This window comes from Myripristis murdjan, chromosome 16 (genome assembly GCF_902150065.1).
Source record: "Myripristis murdjan chromosome 16, fMyrMur1.1, whole genome shotgun sequence".
NCBI classification, from domain to species: domain Eukaryota; kingdom Metazoa; phylum Chordata; class Actinopteri; order Holocentriformes; family Holocentridae; genus Myripristis; species Myripristis murdjan.
This window is the reverse complement of record NC_043995.1, coordinates 22280275-22298210: the sequence shown is the minus strand read 5'-3', so window position 1 is coordinate 22298210 and position 17936 is coordinate 22280275. Positions and strand designations below refer to the sequence as shown.

General features: G+C 39.0%; 2 protein-coding genes across 3 annotated transcripts; both read right to left on the bottom strand.

Moving 5' to 3' along the window:
* Positions 1–1127: 1127 nt before the first annotated feature.
* LOC115373652 (carcinoembryonic antigen-related cell adhesion molecule 5-like) lies at positions 1128–6361 on the bottom strand. Its single transcript, XM_030072146.1, has 6 exons — positions 6301–6361; positions 5809–6117; positions 3172–3453; positions 1849–2115; positions 1656–1745; positions 1128–1159 (listed from the first exon to the last, which is right to left on the bottom strand). The coding sequence occupies exons 1-6, from the start codon at positions 6359–6361 to the stop codon at positions 1128–1130; spliced, it is 1041 nt and encodes a 346-aa protein (XP_029928006.1).
* Positions 6362–10980: 4619 nt separating this feature from the next.
* On the bottom strand, positions 10981–16875 carry LOC115374264 (uncharacterized). 2 transcript variants are annotated; one of them, XM_030073113.1, is made up of 8 exons: positions 16798–16875; positions 15220–15252; positions 14793–15038; positions 13843–14112; positions 13583–13703; positions 13004–13073; positions 12799–12827; positions 10981–12298 (listed from the first exon to the last, which is right to left on the bottom strand). In XM_030073113.1, the coding sequence occupies exons 1-6, from the start codon at positions 16856–16858 to the stop codon at positions 13016–13018; spliced, it is 789 nt and encodes a 262-aa protein (XP_029928973.1). In that variant the 5' UTR covers positions 16859–16875; the 3' UTR covers positions 10981–12298; positions 12799–12827; positions 13004–13015. The 2 variants fall into 2 exon arrangements, with proteins under 2 accessions (XP_029928973.1, XP_029928974.1); XM_030073114.1 differs by having other exon boundaries at positions 13020–13073.
* Positions 16876–17936: the final 1061 nt, after the last annotated feature.

Below are 17936 nucleotides of genomic sequence, written 5' to 3'. Positions count from 1 at the left end.
GAGTAATACATAAAAGCCAAGACTAAAATGGAAAACACATTGGAAAAAAAAAGGTAAAAATTAATTATTAAAACAAGAAATTATAAAGTTAAGAGGAAACGAATAACGATTTTTTTTCTGTAAGACTGGCTTTATAAAAGTACCACTCTTCTATCTTATATCATAAAGGAAAGGTCCGTGCTCATTTCTGTTCAATATTTGTCATAGGAGAGTGGATATATGACGTACATTTAAAGAAAGCTCAGCCAAGATTTAATCCTAGTGGACACACACGTAGTTTAAAGAGGGAACAGACTATCAGTAGGACCTGTTTTCTGTTCAGCCACACAAAATAAGACATTTCAACATCGTTACAGCCACACCTCAAGGCTTTGACTGAAATTGGCCACTGCAAAATGAAGGTGTGTTGCTGCTTTTTGTGTTTTTTTATCACCTTTTCCTCAAACATGTTGTTATCTAACTTAAATAATTGCGTCATGCAGTGAAGATATTATGAAATATACTCATGACATACAACATACTGTGGGATAAAACTGTGCACAGCTCCACCACAACTTCTCTATCATTATTTATGAAATATAATGAGACTTGTTGAAAATTAGAAGAAACAATTCTTTTATATCATGGAGGCCTTTATTTTGATATACCTGCATTTACCCTTGTTTTGTTTGGGGGTTTGTGGTTGTGTAGTTTGTGACAACTTTAAGTACAGTTTCATAGTTTCATAGTTTTTCATAGTTTCATTCATAGTTTGTTAAGTGAACATATTAAAAGGTCAAGGATAGAAATACTTGATATCAGTACTTTTAATCACATTACACATATTAATATTTTATTATTTATTACTCAATTGTGCAATACATCTGTGAATATGTGAATACATGTGAATTGAAGTACTTGGATTCAACCTAAAAACAAATAAACAAGCATAAAAAAATAAATGTAGTTTAGGTATAAACTGCACAAGATATATGGTTGTTCGTATGTGTTTTGTGTAGGACCAAAACCAAGAATAAAATGCTGTGTTTAATAGTAAGTACACATCATATGACTTATTATTTATTTATTTACCATAATAAGATACATAAAAATGCCATTGAATACACTATGTTACACAGCTTACAGCTTCAGTGCATCTGGCTCAGTGACCCACCAAAGTCTGTAAAAGAAAAGCAGCGAAAAAAAAGTCATCAGTCACAATCTGCTAATCTTTACACGATAAAATAGTGTTTATTTCATCTGATACCACGGTGGTTTAACATATTTCTCCTTTTTCAAACATTCTGCTACCATTAATATTTAACTGTGGTTGGATGATATAATATTATTCTTGAGTACATTCCTTTTTGCAGGCTGACTCACCGTGTCAGCTGCACTGGCAAAGGTGACTTTGCAAAAATCTGTTACACCTCAGCAGGAATCAGCTCTCACTATATAAGTGATCCCTGTTACACATGAACTATCTCACTTTCTGCATCACATTCATGTTAAATGTGACATTATGTCTTCTGCTTATAGAAAGTGGTTGGTACACCATTCTTAGTTATTTTTCTCTCTGTGCTGAGAGAAAATATTAAGAGAAAACTATATGTCTAACTACAGTAAATGCCAGAAATGCATATATGACTTTGGAGAGTTTAAACTGTAAGACCTGCCTGGCAAGGAGAAGAGGAATCCAGCCAATAACAGGAAGGGCAGGAGCCACACACTAAGTGTCTGCTGTTTTGATCCTGAAAGTGGAGACTCTGTAGACACAAACCAAAGGAAGGATGAGCTTGTAGACTGATGGATGGATGGAGGGAGGGATAAAGGGAGGGAAGGAAGGAGTAAACTCATCAGTAAACTCACTGGCTATGGTGATATGTTTGGTGATATTGCTGAACATGTTGGTCCTGTTGTTGAAGGCCAGGCAGGAATACGGACCACTTTGGTCCTCGGTGACACCGTACAGCTCCAGCTCTGCACTCGTCCCATTCACAGCCTCCCCTCTGAAAGCCCACTGGAGCTGAGCTGGGGGACTGGACTGGGCTGAGCAGAAAAAGGTCAAATTGGATCCAGTAATGAAGGAAGTAGTGTTCTGCCCATTCACTGTAAAGTCCATGCCATCTGGACCATCTGAGAGAGGGAGGGAGTAAGAGACAGAGAAAAGAGGGGAGACAGACACTAATTTAGACAATGTGACTAATACCTTGTCCTGAGCGGTATATGATCTAATTGGTTTGCTTCTTAGTTAAGCAAACGCCTGATGATAGTGAATCATAATTAAAAGGAAAGCTTGAATGTATTGACACAAGGTGATACGACTTAATTACTGCTAGTGATGTCAGTGCATGGACCAAATCTCCAGAGGGGACTGACCGAGCGAGCAGGTAGCAAGCTGGCTGGCTGATGACAAACAATTTAAACTGTACAGAAACTCCAGAAAAATCAGGGGTGTCCAAACTTGTGTCACGTCGGGCCGAGAGGCTACAGATTTTCATGCCAATCAAAAACTTACTAATGACAGTAATTAAGGCTCTGTTCCATTTAGATCAAACAGAGCCAGGCCCCCAATGCTATACATGCTGGCTCACTAGACAGGCTCTGCCACACTTAGCTTTTTGCTCTGCTACTGAAAGCTAGCTGCCAGTCATATTTTGGAGTGGGAGGTGGAGCGGTAGCCAACACGAGAGTCGAGCTGATGTTCACGTGCACTGCACACTTTGAAGTGTAATCTCTGGCATTGTACAGGAGTAGTAGCATATGTTCAGTTTCTGTCACTCAGACGTTGGCTGTGGTAAGAATAGAAAAGCATCTCATCAGTGTGGTTTCACACCAGCCTTGTGTGATAAAAATCAGTTTGACAACAGGATCCGGTGTGTGGTAATACAGTGGCATTTTTTTAATCAGCAAAATATCTCCAAGATAGTGTCTGTGAAAAGAAGAGACACAAGCATTAGTATACATTATTGTTGCATTTTGCTGTGGGATATGGTTTAAAAATGTTTAGCAAGTTCTTTTGCTGCTTAAAATGTCATAAGCTTGCCCTGTTCATTACAATTAGCTGCAAATTCAAACACAGGAATCACCTCTGGAGACAGTGTTCATGCATGTCACAAGTAGCCAGTAAGTCATTCCACCTTGTGTCAATAAATCTGAATCATCCCTGTGAAACGATCTTATTCCACTCACAGCTGATTGTAAGGTTTAAAGAGTGGCTTGTTCCACCGCTGACAGCGTTCGACACGTTGCATGTGAACGGTCCCTGGTCGTAGCGGGTCACATTGACTATAGTGAGAGTGGAGCCTCCATCAGTGATCTGAGCTCGCTCGCTGGCTGTAACCACAGAGCTGCCATTCAGCCAGGTGTAGGAGGGGGAGGAGCCAGAGGAGACAGAGCAGGTAAGAACTGCTGAATCGTTGAACTCCAGCAGGCTGGTTTGATTAGCCCACAGAGTCACATTGGAGATGGCTTCTGTGGATGACAGAGAGTAAGACCTTTATCATGGTGTTCATCAAGCTGTAGACTGTCCTGACCCATGAAGTCAGCAGCTAAGCAACAGAGCAGGGAGGAGCCAGAGCCAGATGAGTGCTTGGTGTTACAGACACAGCAGAAACATCCTCTGATAAGGAACACAAGAGCTTAAGCGTACCCTAATGACCAGGAGAGGAGGGGGTTAACAGAGAGGCAGAGATCAACGGAAACTATCCAAAGGACGCGTCATGTGAGGAAAAGGGCAGCAAAACTAAAACGCATGCAGGTGTTTGTGATAGCCACTGTTTTACATGTGCTAGCTGTCAATTCACAATCTCATGGTAGAGACAAGAATCCTGTTCAGCCTCCTTGATCTGTTAGACAACTTCCTCTAACTTCAACTTCCTAGATTTAAGTGGCCAATCACATACAAACAGACCAGTAAAAACAATTTGTCAGCACCTTTTTCTCATTTTCTGTGTGCGTGCATACTTGTGTGTGTGTGTGTGTGTGTGTGTGTGTGTGTGTGTGTGTGTGTGTGTGTGTCCTTCCGGCTTCAGTATCTACAATCAATTGCAAAAGTTAACAGTCTGCACAAACATACATACGCCTCAGCACTGTGACCAGACAAAGTTTTCTTCTGCTGCTGCCGTACAGTTTGTGTTTTGCAAGCTGTCATTGCTTTTATCACATCATTTGTTGATGATGTTGTGCCTCCCCAGTTACATTTTCTGCTGTTTTGCCTCCCTGTCTTATTGTTTTTCTCTTCTTCCCTAATTCTCTATCAAGACACTTGATGTCTTTAGCCAGACTACCATTGCAAATAAGAATTTGTTCTTAACTGATTTACCTTGTTAAACAAATATGATATGACTGTGTTGATAGTTTTGTGTTACATCATAAGTTATGTACACATAGTGAACAAACCTGTGACATGTGACTTTAACACGGAAATGGTTTGTTCAGACTTGTTGTTCAGTCTGATTTCCCAATATCCTCATGCAGCACAGGCAAGCCAGCATACAGCTAGTTTCATGTCATATTTGATCAACAGTGTCCAGTTTCTTCAAACGTGTCAGGACCAGCCTGGCTGAAAGTTGGCAGTGAAAACAAGCAGCAGGTCAAAATTGATTCTATTAATAAGAGGAAGGCCTCATAATAAAATAAAACTTCTTTACCCAATGAGCTGACTGCTCACAATGAACCAATTCATCTGTTTTCTTTTTTTTTTCTTTTTTCTTTTTTTTTTTTTTTTCAAAGTTTAGTTTCAGTTAGTTTCCAGATAGAGCAGTTTTGCTAATTTCAGTTTAGTTTTTATTGTTTGAAAATGTTTGGCTTCAGTTTAGTTTTTAATGGTTTCAGCATCAGTTTTAGTGAGTTAGTTTTTATTATTATTATTATTATTATTATTATTGTTGTTGTTATGATTATAATATGGGGGTGTTTTTTTTTCAGTTTAGGTATTCCAATTCACACTTTGTGAAGGCAGTTGACTCCCAGTCACGTCCCAATTTCAATAAACATCAGCACCAACGCCTTCTCATGTTGTTGTGGTGACAAATTTTAACAAATTGACAACGACTGAAACTAAAGACATTTCTTTACATTTTTATTTTATTTAGTTTTTAGTTTTGTACGTGCTCAATATCATTTCAGTTAGTTGTTTCGTTAGTTAATTGTTCTCTAAAGCAGTGGCGGATTTAAGAAATTTGGGGCCCAAGGCAAAGGCAGGCATGGGGCCCTCTGAGATGAGAGGACAACACACAAAACAGGGGCCCCGAGACACACATAATACGATAAGCATTCTGCTGGCATTTTAGCGAAAGTATTTTAATCAAAAACATAATTAATGTGCGCAAATAAGTAATAACTGTATTAACCATAAGTGTATGAGGTGTTTTATGGGGCCCTCAGGAACTTGGGGCCCTAGGCAACCGCCTAGTTTTGCCTAATGGTAAGTCCCCTCCTGCTCTAAAGTCTAGTTTATTACTTTTAATTCAGTTGAGCTTAAATGTTTTTTCACACCTAGTTTTAGTTTTTAATTTTGTTTTAGTTAACCATAATAAGCTTGCAATGAACAGCTCCAGATTTGGTCAGATTATTACTGTTATGTTTCCAATGCAATGCTCACCAAGAGCCAGCAACATCTGTACTGTACAGGATGTGATTTAAAATGTAGCAAGTGCAATACTTTAGTTGAAAGATACTTGAATAAAACTGCTGATTCAAAAAAAAAAAAAAAAAAAAAAAAAAAAAAAAAAAAACAGAATAACTCAATTAATGTACAATTACACAGCAGAAAGACGCATTGTTTTCAGATGCTTCCACTCTTGAGTATCATCTGTTTAGTCTCACCCAGAACAGTGATGGTAGCATTCGCCTTGATCTTGGGGTCGGTGCTCTGCACGATGTAGAGCCCTGAGTCGGCCACAGTGACCGAGCTCAGGGTGAGAGCGGCGGTGCTGAGGTCGACCGACACCCTGCCATTGTGGCTGGGGAAGACGGCCTGCTGGTCCCCCACCCAGGTCAGGATGAGGGAGTCGTCCACTGCCCAGCTCCCACTCTTCAGGTTCGTGGGAGGAGACACAGAAAGGACCAGTGTGTCTCCCACTTTGGCAGGGTTGACAGACGGCAGGACCTTCACGGCACTGGAGGCCAGTGCACCTGCACACGAAAGGCATATGGGCTGTGGTGGCTACACCGGTGGCTTTATGCAAAACTGATCATAAAATATTTTGCAGCATGAATCATGTTATCAGTAACGTGTCATTTCATTCTCAGCTGGCCTTTACCAGTGCAAATTTTCTAATTTAATTTTTCAAATCAACTAGTTGTAGCTGATCCTACCTTGTATCAGAGTCAGCACCAGCAGGCCTGTAGCAGCGGTTCTTTCACCTGTCCTGCCCATTTCGCATCGGTGGTCTGACTATTTTCTTTCTGTTTCTGCTCTATTATACTTGGATGTTTCACGTCCAGCCCCCTACCCATTCAACAACATTCTTTCTTATCTGTAGGCGTCCCTGGTTTTTATTTCATGTTCACTCTCATCAAACTACAATGGGTCTATTATGTTTATCATTTACCGTCCTGGGTGAAGTGCTGTAAATGTCCAATTAGCAAAATGACAAATTATGACATGAGGAATGTGAGGTATGTCTGGGGGACACATCGCCTCACCTCTTAGAAACATATGGATTTAAGGGATTTTGGTAATAATTCATAGGTTTCAGTGCTTACAAGTGAGCTTTAATCTTTGTGTACAAATTTATCCAAATTAAGACGTCTGTATAATTAGATGGGGTAATTTTTAGCGAGAATCTCCTCAATGCAAGTTTATGTCAGTATTTTTAAATCATGAAAATTATGGCCACTGACAACATTCATGTTTAATGCACTGCAAGCATCATCATTCATGAAACAGAATATGCTTGTTTTATATCCTCCATCAGCATAACATAGAGATGTTTTCATTGAGTCTGCCAAGACATTAAACACATTTAACACTTCAAATATTGGGAAATGTGCTCTCTTTTCCTCAACCAGATATTTTTACAGTTCTCTCATGAAAACATCTGTGGCATTGTCTGAATTAAGGAGCAAAGGTCATGTCAGTAGCTGAGCACACCTACATATGTCAGTGACTCATTAGGTGAGACTGATGACCAGGTTTGGTTATTTGTGTAGCAGGTGAGTATCAGTAAGAGGGGCTGTACCACCTCACCTCTGAATAAAGAGCTGAACACTCCACACTGCTTAACACACACAATATGAATAATGTTGACATACATACAGCGTGGTAGTAACAGACTGAACCCCTCACGTTAGCATGTAAGACCCTTTGGATGAAAGCGTCCACCCAATGGCATTGTTATGTTCAGTTAATGAGTAAAACCAGTTCCAGCTGTTTAAATACGTGATGGTACAGGGCACGCCCCTGCCTTGACCCCATTCACTGTTTAATCTCTCTAAATACATGATTAAACTATTTTTTCTTCATATTTCATGACTTTTCCTAAAGGATAAATATGTATGCATGTTGTACCCATCGGTGTTGGATTGGGATCTACTTGACCCCAACTGATTAAAAAAAAAAAAAAAAAAAAAAAAAGGTGTTAGTAAATCTGAATTTAACAGGAGGGTTAATAAGTTCTGGAGGGCCAGAGGTTTGATGCCTGTAAACTTAAGTGTTCAGTCTTTTCATCTTTTCATCTTTTCACTTTGTGACTTACCGGCTGTAAGTCGGATGTGTTTTGATTTCAGCAGCTGTTCCATTTATGATGTGAATAAAACTGAGTCATTTTTCATGGTAATGACCACAGGTAGATTCTGGTGGCTGGCAGAAATCACTCTTATCACTCTTGGAATTGATCTAAGGTGTAGATACTCAAAGTCTGGCATGCAGGACCCATGGGGCCCGGGAGGACACTGATGGAGGCCCCCTAAAAGCCAATCCACTCCCAAAGGACTTGTGCAGAAATAACTGCAACCCTAAGGTTTACATTTAACCCTCTGAATCCCAGGAGCCTGTGGATAGTATAGAGCTTAAATTCACTTCAGTCCTTTTTATTTTTCATTTTTGGATAAAACTATTTTTAGATTTTCTTGTGAATTGATATTAAGCATTTTCTTGCAATTAAACTTAAAATACAAAGTCCTAATAATTGCAAATATATTTTTCTGGTGTTTTTTTTTTTTTTTTTTTTTTTAGTCATTTCCTGTATTTGTTGTAATCTATACTTTTTTGGCCTGAACTACTTGATTATCCCTGATCTAATTTGTCGTGGGCTCTGGAGAGTGAATCACGCAGAAGGCTCAGCAGGCACGACATGTATTTAAAGTGCACCAGCTGACTGAAGGGAGGACCATTAAGCCTCAGCTGACTAAACTTGTGGAATAAGCATGAAATCTGATGGTGAGTCTACAACAGGCAAACTAAACAACTAAACAGGCAAATGAAACAATAGTAATGTTGGCAACAGCCAGTTTTATAAGATCCTGTGTTTCAATGAGCTATTTTTAAAAATGACACAGTTTTGCCAACATGACAACGTCCCAGTCATGTTTGCAGCCGAGACTCCAGATGGAGCCTGAAGCAGGGCCCTCATGAGGCCCTCTCTGTGATGGGCCTGAAATCCAACACAGGAAATGATGGCACCACTTTTCACTCCAGTATCTTAATTCATACACTCACACTTCTAACAACACCAGAGGACAGAGTTTAAGGGCGACTTAGGTGATTACATCAACTGAATCCTCAATCATAAATAGAAAATTCAGTTCACATAACATATTTTCACATAACATGTTTTTATAATGTTTTTTTTTTTTTCTTAAATTCTTATTTTGTATATTAATTATTAGTTGAGTGGGTGTGCATGAGGGGTCTCTGAGTACTTTTGCTGTTATAAACAAATAAGAATAAATTTGAGCTGCACAATGACAGAAAAAGGACAGTTTCTTTTTCAAATTTATTTGGACATTTATACAGACAGCCTACAGCATACTCTTCTTTGCCTCAGATGAGTCATGAGTCCTGCAAGGCAGATACTCCCTTAGGACAAACAAAGCAGCAGCTCACAGTACAATACGCTAATTCACTGTAAATGAAAGGAACATGGCAAATTACAACAATACAGAACAAGATATTAGATTATACAGTTTGCTTTTCAGAGCAGAAGAGTAATCTACAAGTATACAAGTTGTACAAAAACTTGCACTGTAATTTCTTTAAATTGTGCAACACTCTTATCCAGTGCAACTAATATTAAGTTAACTAAAAAGTGAACATTGAGAACCATTTCTCCTCTGACTCTGAAATTAGAAGAAAGACGAAGAGAGCACTCAGTTTATTCTGCCAGTCCTGCCGCTTCACTCTGTATTGTATCACTCTAATCGGGCGCGCCATCTAGTGGCATAAAGAAGTACACTCTCACTAAAGGTACAATCTACACAAATGTACTTCCAAAGGCTGATCATTGGACCTCGAAGTAATTGTGTGAACCTTTTTCAGAGTCAAAATTTGCTGCCAAGCAGTAAAAGGTACATATATGAACAGTTTCTCTCAATGTTAAGTTACAATATCAGGAGACGGTGTTTGTTAGGCCAAATACAAACAAACAAGAAAGAAAGAAAGTGTCACGGGGGATGGAAGATGGAGGACCCAAAAGCAGGAGCTGCAGGCAAAAAATGCTCAATGGCAAACAAAATTTAATTAACTACAGGGAACACAAGAAACTCAGGCAGGAAGCAGAACGCAACAGAACACAATGAAGCACAGCACAACACAATGAACCAACAAGAAACAGAACTCAAAACAGGACTTAAATACACAAGAACTAAATGATCAAACAAGACACACCTGGGGAAGGTGCTGGAGCACAAGACAGGAGAACACAGAGGATAGGCTGAGGTTAAACACTGGGAGGGATCAGAACAATCAGGGATGATTAACAGACACAGGACAGGTGTGGCACTGGGAGGAGCAAACAAGACACAGGTGAAATCACTAAAAGAACCAGGCAAAAGAAACACATGAAACAGAATCAAACAAAACACAAGAAACAAAACCATGACAGAAACACACATGAAACAGAATCAAACAAAACACAATAAACACAAACCATGACAGAAAGAAAGAAAGAAAGAAAGAAAGAAAGAAAGAAAGAGGGTAAAATATTCATTTAATGTAGATTTTAACTTGTATGCTATGGTTGAGTAGCCTTGACACTGAACTGAAAACCCTACAACACTATACAGATCATACAATTATCCATCAGTCAATATTGTAGTTATAACATGGGAACAAGGCTGTTCTCTATAAGTTACAAACCACAAGGGCAAAAAATAAGTACCCAGTGTCAAGGGCTGTCAAAGGCTGCCCCTTGGAGGGTGCTGCCCCAGCAACAAGCTGCTGCACCCCTAAAGGTACAATTATGTGTTTTATTTTCTGAGAGTGTGTCATTGCGCAAGACCTTTCACACAACAGGTTTGAACTTGCCAGGAGGAACTAACTGTTGATGCTGCTCTATCTGGTGAAAGAGAATTTCACCATCGAACAGACATGGGAGAGACCTGAGGAAACAGACACCACAAGTGTCTGTCTCTCTTCCCTGTAATGAGGCATCCAGTCGCTGAGTTTCAAGGAGATGACACATAATACCTGGATTTTCCTGAAAATGTGAAAAGGCAACACATCCTTCATTTTCAGGTCAAGGAGGACAAAATACTCACATTTCACCTGTTCAGTTGAGTCACATAACACACTTGAGCCAAACAGACAGCTGAAACGTGAAGGTGGCCATTGTCTCCAAAGTCGGGGACAACGGTGAATCTCCTTCCTTCAAACTGTCAGATAGCAGTTACGTTTTTAATTTACTTACGCTTTCCAAAGCTGGTGTCTGACAAAACGGGATCATACACCAACCAGAAGTATTTACAGATTTTTAAACTCATGAAAAGGACTATGATCTATTCTAGGGCACAGAGTAGGTGAAATAATGCAGTCATGAGGCCAATTACAACAGATCACCTCTTTATTTCATAATCATGTTAACTACAGTCAAGTTCCCAAACATAGGCCTTACTAAGGATTAGACATACCAAACACATAATAACCCTACAATACCATAGTATAGACCGTAAGCACATAAACGGCATGCCTGAATACGCTAAAACAGGCAATATTGTGATTATTTGATTACAGGAACCTTTAATGCTTCACAAAGACATTCCTTTGTTATTATTAGGGACATAAAGTTAAGTGTATTTGCACATTATGACTGTTTGATGCAGATAAAGCAGCAGTGGACATATAGAAACTAGGCAATACAGCTGTAACAGGTTGTGTGCGCTCCTGTGGGTGGCAATCAGTTTTTGTTTTTTTTGTTTTTTTTTTTTTTGGCAGGACATCTGAAACTGGTAAAGCCCGGCCGAGCATAGTGCAAATTAAATTGATTTAGCTTAACAGTTTAATACTGCATACTACTATAAACAGCAGTATACAGTATGTAGTAGATAGCGTGTTTATTACTACATGTAGTGGTCAGTTCTGAGTACAGCCATAAACTCTGGCTGAGGAATTCTTGTTCAAGTTTTCTGCCTGACATTAAAAAATATAGCCCTCTTTGAAAAACATCTAGAACAACATAAATAATAAGAGTTAAGATGCCTGATATGATTAAAGATATTTTACATGAGCTAGAGTAGAGTACCTTCAGCTGGAGGATGATACATATAAAATGGGAGTATGTGTGAGTGCATGTGGTCTATGAGAACTTGTTATCTGTAATAAATTACCTCCCTGTTGGTTCAAGGCCTTCAATAACTTCTGCTGGCTCAGAGAGCAGGTTATTATCACCTTGTTATCATGAGGGAAATCACAAAGAATTATATCTCCGATGAACTGTTGAACAATCCCTTTCAACAAGCCTGCTTGGATAAAGTCAATCTTTCCAACATGTCATTCACATGTCATTAAGGGGCATAATCAAATACAAATTTCATAAAAAATTATGGAAAATTTAAAATGAAACATTTGCAACATACTGTGTGTAAATGCAAATCACTAAAGTGCATTGACTGGCCAAACTCTAGTCCACATTTGTCCCTGAAGGAACTGAGTGCAAATTTTGGTGGAGGCTAGTAACATTTGGCCCAGGCTGGGTAGCTGGCTGGAGGGCAGGCCCCGTCCTCTTCTGCATGTGGACGTCATAAGAAGGAAGGGACGATGCTGCCCTAGGCGCGCTGTTCGCTCGGACTTCGGCGTACTCTGTAGTTGGCTGCATCCTTATCTGCACTGTCCGACTGCCATTATTCCTGAGATGGTTGATATCTGCATAGTTCAGATCTTAGGACAAGAGGAAGAAGGATGGGATATTGGAGGGTTATTTTGTGTGTCAATTCAGTTTTAGATTCACTGTAATGAAGGCCTGTGGCAAAATCCAAGAAATCTAATTTCAATTTCAAATGTTGGATAACTTATGTTTACAGTAGTATGGCAGTATTAATTTGATGGGAAAAGTGCTGTATGGTTAAGACTGATTAACCTGGAACGCTGAATGAAGTTACTAGGTGGGTGGTGGGACACATTTATATTTTTGGTCAAGGTATTGCTTCATGGAGTGTGATGGATGAATCCGATACTTTCTTCTCAATCAAGAAGAAAGTCAATTGCTGCCCCCTATCTTGGATTTGTACGTGTATGATGCATATGCAGTTGACACACTTGTGGAAATAGCTTACTGAGTAATTCTGACACACATTTGAATGAAGTAAATTGAGATTCACTGATTTAGATATGAAGCCTCAAATTTCTAAAAATTTCTAAAACATACGTGTAGACTTTACCTGGTGTGCTCTGTTGTCCTGGTTGTCACCTATATAACAACACATGAGAAATAAACTTTACTTAAAGGTATTGAGAGCATACATTCATGCACATACCCCACATCTCTCTTTTCTGCTACACACAGATACAGTCACACACACAAAGATACACACACAGCCACCTCCTGCATAAAGCCAGTCTGAAACTTGACCAAATCATACTTACTTAGAGAAACACTCACAGATAATCAGCAGGTCTGGCAGAAGTGTTGGAGGATTGGTTGTTCATCAGTTTTCTGTTAAAAAAAAAAAGTAATGAGTCATTGCTGTGGAAATTAGGTAACAAATAGGCAGTATTTGGCATTTTTCTGTGTGCTAACAGAAGTAACCTTGTGCAAACTCATAGGCCTCATTGGTCGGCTATAGGACACCAGGCTTTCTCTGATCACCTAGGATAGTCTGAGCTTATATGCCAAGTGCAACTGGTACCGCAGAGCAGAGGCAAATATTTGTATTTTTTTTATATATTTCATGCTGAAACAGGGTATTGAGCTGGTATGGATTATACAAAAGTGTAAACCAATGGATGTTGGTTAAAACAGAGAAAGGCAGTTCTATGGAAGAGGCAATACTGTTTAAAAGAAGAAAAAAAAAAAACACGTGGTTTTTGTCATGTGTTAATAAATACCAACATTAAACTAACCCAATACAAAGCCACCATGATGTTTTTTAATACATGATAACAATGAAGTGAAATGGAAATGGCTAGCTGTTGGAATTATGGAGACAATGTTTTAATACTTACCCCTTTTTGTACATGTAGTACACGACTCCACCAACAACCCCTCCGACAACTATGAGACATGCGATCGTTATCCCGGCGATGGCACCGGCATCGAGTGCACTTCCAGAGTAAGAGTGTGACTCTGATCCGGGGAGAAATTTAAAGAGAGAAGACAAAAGAGCAAAACAAAAAAAGAAAGCATTAGTCTAGATTGCGTAAGATATTGCAACCACACTTGTGCTTAGAAAAACAAATAATTTATACACTGAAGCTGACCTTACCTGTAATGTACACCTTCTTGTTGGCCTCAGCGGTGTGTCCATTTGCTTTATTTTTTGCCACACAGGTGAGGTTGTGGGATTTGCCAGGAGTGGAAGGGGTCCATCTGAGCACATTTCCATTTGTAGAGTAGTGCCCACTGGGGGAACCCGACCTGAACTGCCAGCTGACGGTACAGTCACTGATGGGGCAGTTTGTCAAGCAGGTGAATGTGGTCTCTTTTCCTTCAGCAACATTGTCTGGTCCGCTGATGCTGATGTGCCATGGATCAACTACAAACGATGAAAAAGTTTGTCTCCGTTTCACAAAATTGAAATTTGTTCTCAAACTTGTTTTCCGTAGAGGTACACAGTGCACATTTGAGCCGACTACTCATTACAATCAAATGACAAAACATGAAAGTTGATGGCTGAGTCTAAATGCTTCTCAGATGTCAGCCGACTTTCTGATAAATTCTGTGCTTATTCCACTTTTTTGTCAGATGAGTCCTAAATGCTCCTCACCTCAATGAACCATCAGTTCACCCATCAAAAGGATATGGAGGATATTAAAGTCATGGTGTGGGAGCTGTTAAGATACTGGGACATCTTAATTGTGAGGAACGTGAATTATTCTTCTTACTTGTATCCTAATTCAGTCATTCAGAAGATGGTCGACTCCTAACACTAAATTTTGGGCATCAACTAATCTAACTAATCATTTGGACTGCTTTCGTGGACTTTTATCAATCTGGAAAGAAAAGGCCATTACTTGAAATGTTTTGGGAGTGGGGAGGAGTTTTTTTTGTGCTGAAACAGAAAACAGAAACCTCTACTGAGTTTTTGCTGTCAAGGAGGCCAGTAGAGGATGACTGAAAATGTGTTTTATGGATGAAACATCCCTTTAAGTCCATAACGAGGCTCTTACATCACTTTACCAGAAAACGAACAGGCAGTTCCTTTTCAGTACTTACTTTCAACCTTCACAGACTTAAAGTAGGTTTTCCCAGTTTCTGTATTTTTGGCTGTGCACTTTACATCCACAACACTTTTCTGTCCATCTGGGGTCCAGATTAGTGGGCTCCCATCGACCTGGCGACCCTCAAAAGACCAGCTGTAGGTGCATTGTGGGACGCAGTTACTCGAGGAACACGTCAAAGTGGTGCTGAAACCAGCTATCACCTCGGTAAACCTGGTGATAAGTATATCATCTGGTCCACCTGGTAGAGAAGATGAATTGGTGTGACTATGACAGACAAGGTATGCTGTGCTATTTAACTTTTGGCAGTAAGCTCTGATTTCTAGAACCACCAGCATGGATGCATCAGAGGTATTTTGTTGTTTTGTTTGGAATAAAAGAAGGACTCTCCAGTGATATTCAGTGTGAGGATGAATACTCACTTGCTGCTAAAACACTGGACTGACTGTTCAACCCTGTTAAGAGAGAATTTATCAAAACACACACCATTAAATCACATTCAGTACCACAATACAAAATATATCTAATCAACATGTGCTGTCAGAGATAGTCACATTTTGCACAATGACAAACACAAACTAAACACTGTCAGAGCATAACTGCCCAGTTGGAGCTGAATATGTGAATATCATATGCACTGATAGCCTGCAGGCTTGGCCATGGACTGGATGTACTGTACAGAGGTGGAGGTATTACTCATGTTACTGTAATCAAGTAGTTTTTTGTATACTTTCACTTTTTGGAGTCAGTAATTTTACTTATTCTTACGTGAGTACATTTTTGCTTGAGAAGTGTACTTCATTACATTTTAAACCATATCCATTGCAGAGAACAAATGATCAGAGTCTAGTTTGAACCTTCTACTTCAGTAAAATGTGTCCCTAACCCTGCCAAACCCAACCAAGCTGCACACTAGACTGAGTCTTGAATTTAAGCTCTGCTGAGACACAAGCCCTCCTGAACATATATCACTGAAAAATCAAGTTTAAATTGCATATTACAGCAGTGGCAGCATCTTTATTAGTGCTTTCTTACTAGTGGAGTGCATAGCAGAGTGCATATCAGACATATAAAAATGCATATCAGACATATAAAAATATGATTGTCACTTGTCACCACTGAGGGGCATGTAATTTTCTTTTTCAAATTTACGAACATTGCCGTCTCCTCATTCAGATCTATCCTGTATGTGGTGAACAACAGCTAAAATTCCTTGCCTGAGGAGTTCAAGTTTGGACTAGTTGAGCAACAGGTATTGTTTGTACCAGCACAGCCCATTTGAAACCATGAGACCGCAAGACTAGAGTGAGTTTTGAGTTCATGACGCCGGTTGTATTTTGTTTGCAAGGGTGTATTTTATCCATGAATGTCCATTTTCCAGTAAACTGGTGTATGACTTAACAAATGCATTTATTTGTGTTGTATTTCTCTTTTCTTTATTTAGACAGGACACTACTGTTGTCTACTATTATAGTATCTACATGAGTATCTATATGACTATCTGTTGTCTGTTGGGTTATCTGAGTAGTAAACGAATTATCCAACAGATTGTTTTTATATTGCTGTACTCTGAAATACTGCTAATTCATGTTAATTCAGCTACTGCTACAACTAAGTCTATTTTGTAGTTAGAGGACAGTATTAAGGGAAAATGTGTAAGGACAGGTTTGTAGGAAAACAAATCCCTGTTGTGATTTCACTAATGAACATAACAAAGTAGGTCTAAAGATGAACTGATTTTGTCAGAACTGTAATTATTTTCAAAAGTATTAAATTAATGCCTGTTCTCTGAATCCAGTCGGGCAATAAAGGAGTTTTTTTTTTTTTTTTTTTTTTTTTTTTTTTCTGTGTCTCGTCACATATAGTCAGTATTCAGAACAATAATTCAGGCTTCTGTTAAATTATTAATGTTTTTGTATTTGGATCCTAAATAGAATATTTACGAGCAAATAAATTGATCCCGCCCATTACCCACCCAGTCAATAAGGGCCATAACTTACCTGTCAGTGCCAGCAGCAAAACAGTGCAGAGATTCCTCCAGAAGCATATTGTTCTCCTCATGATTGAATCTAATGTGAATCAAGTTAGATACCTATCTCCTTTTTATACAAACATGACGGCTGGAAGTTGTTTTGTTGGATAAACTAAAGGAATCCAACCACACCCTAAGAGGTGGATATTGCACAATATCCTCTTGATAAACTTCAGAAGTCCCTGCATTATGAAATTGTGAAGTCAAACAGGTGCTGCTTCAGGGAGACAGTTTTTTTTTTTTTTTTTTTTTTTAATCTTTTTGTTATATTGTAAATATAATTTGCAATGTAATGTTGTCTGAAAAAGTGTCTTTTCAGAGGATCAGCTAAGAGAGACAGCCCTGTTGAAGTTGCATCATTTTGTCTGCCCATGTTGTCAGAGCAGAGTTTAAGGGCCCATTGCTGATTTAAATACCCGAGTCAACCATAATCATAAACAGAAATATCAATTACACATATTAAGGTTTTGTGTGTGTGTGTGTGTGTGTGTGTGTGTGTGTGTGTGTGTGTGTGTGTGTGTTTCTAACATCCTCAAACTCATCCTTTGCCCTGTAATTTACAACAATTCCTGATCAAGCAACTGAGAAGGAAAGAAAAGAAATGAAAAGAAAAGAAACGAAGAAGAACATGGCAGAGCAGATTAAAACCGCTTGTGAAATGTGGCGGTTTATCTTTAAGAACAAAAATACTCTCAAGAATATAAAAATTGTGCAAAAAGAACGTGCACTACTACAATCTAGATTTTGAAATTATTCAGATCCTCTGCAACTCAAAAATGCTACAGTAAAATAAGTGAAAACAAGTGAAATAAATGACAAATAATTAGTATTGATAAAGATGATTCAGGTGCTATGAACACAAAACGTCCTGTAACATTATTCCTCATTGCCACGTGACCCACAGTACCATGAAGTTTCATGGTGTTGCATAAATGCATTAGGACATTCCTTTTATGTGATATTCACATCTATGGCCGCACCCTGCTTTGGCGAGTCAGTATGGAAAGTGAATCAGTTCTTTCTTGCTCCATGACCAACCTTTCCACATATTTTCATGGTGTGAAAGGAATGTGTTGAGATGTAACATCCATTTTAATGTGAGGCCAT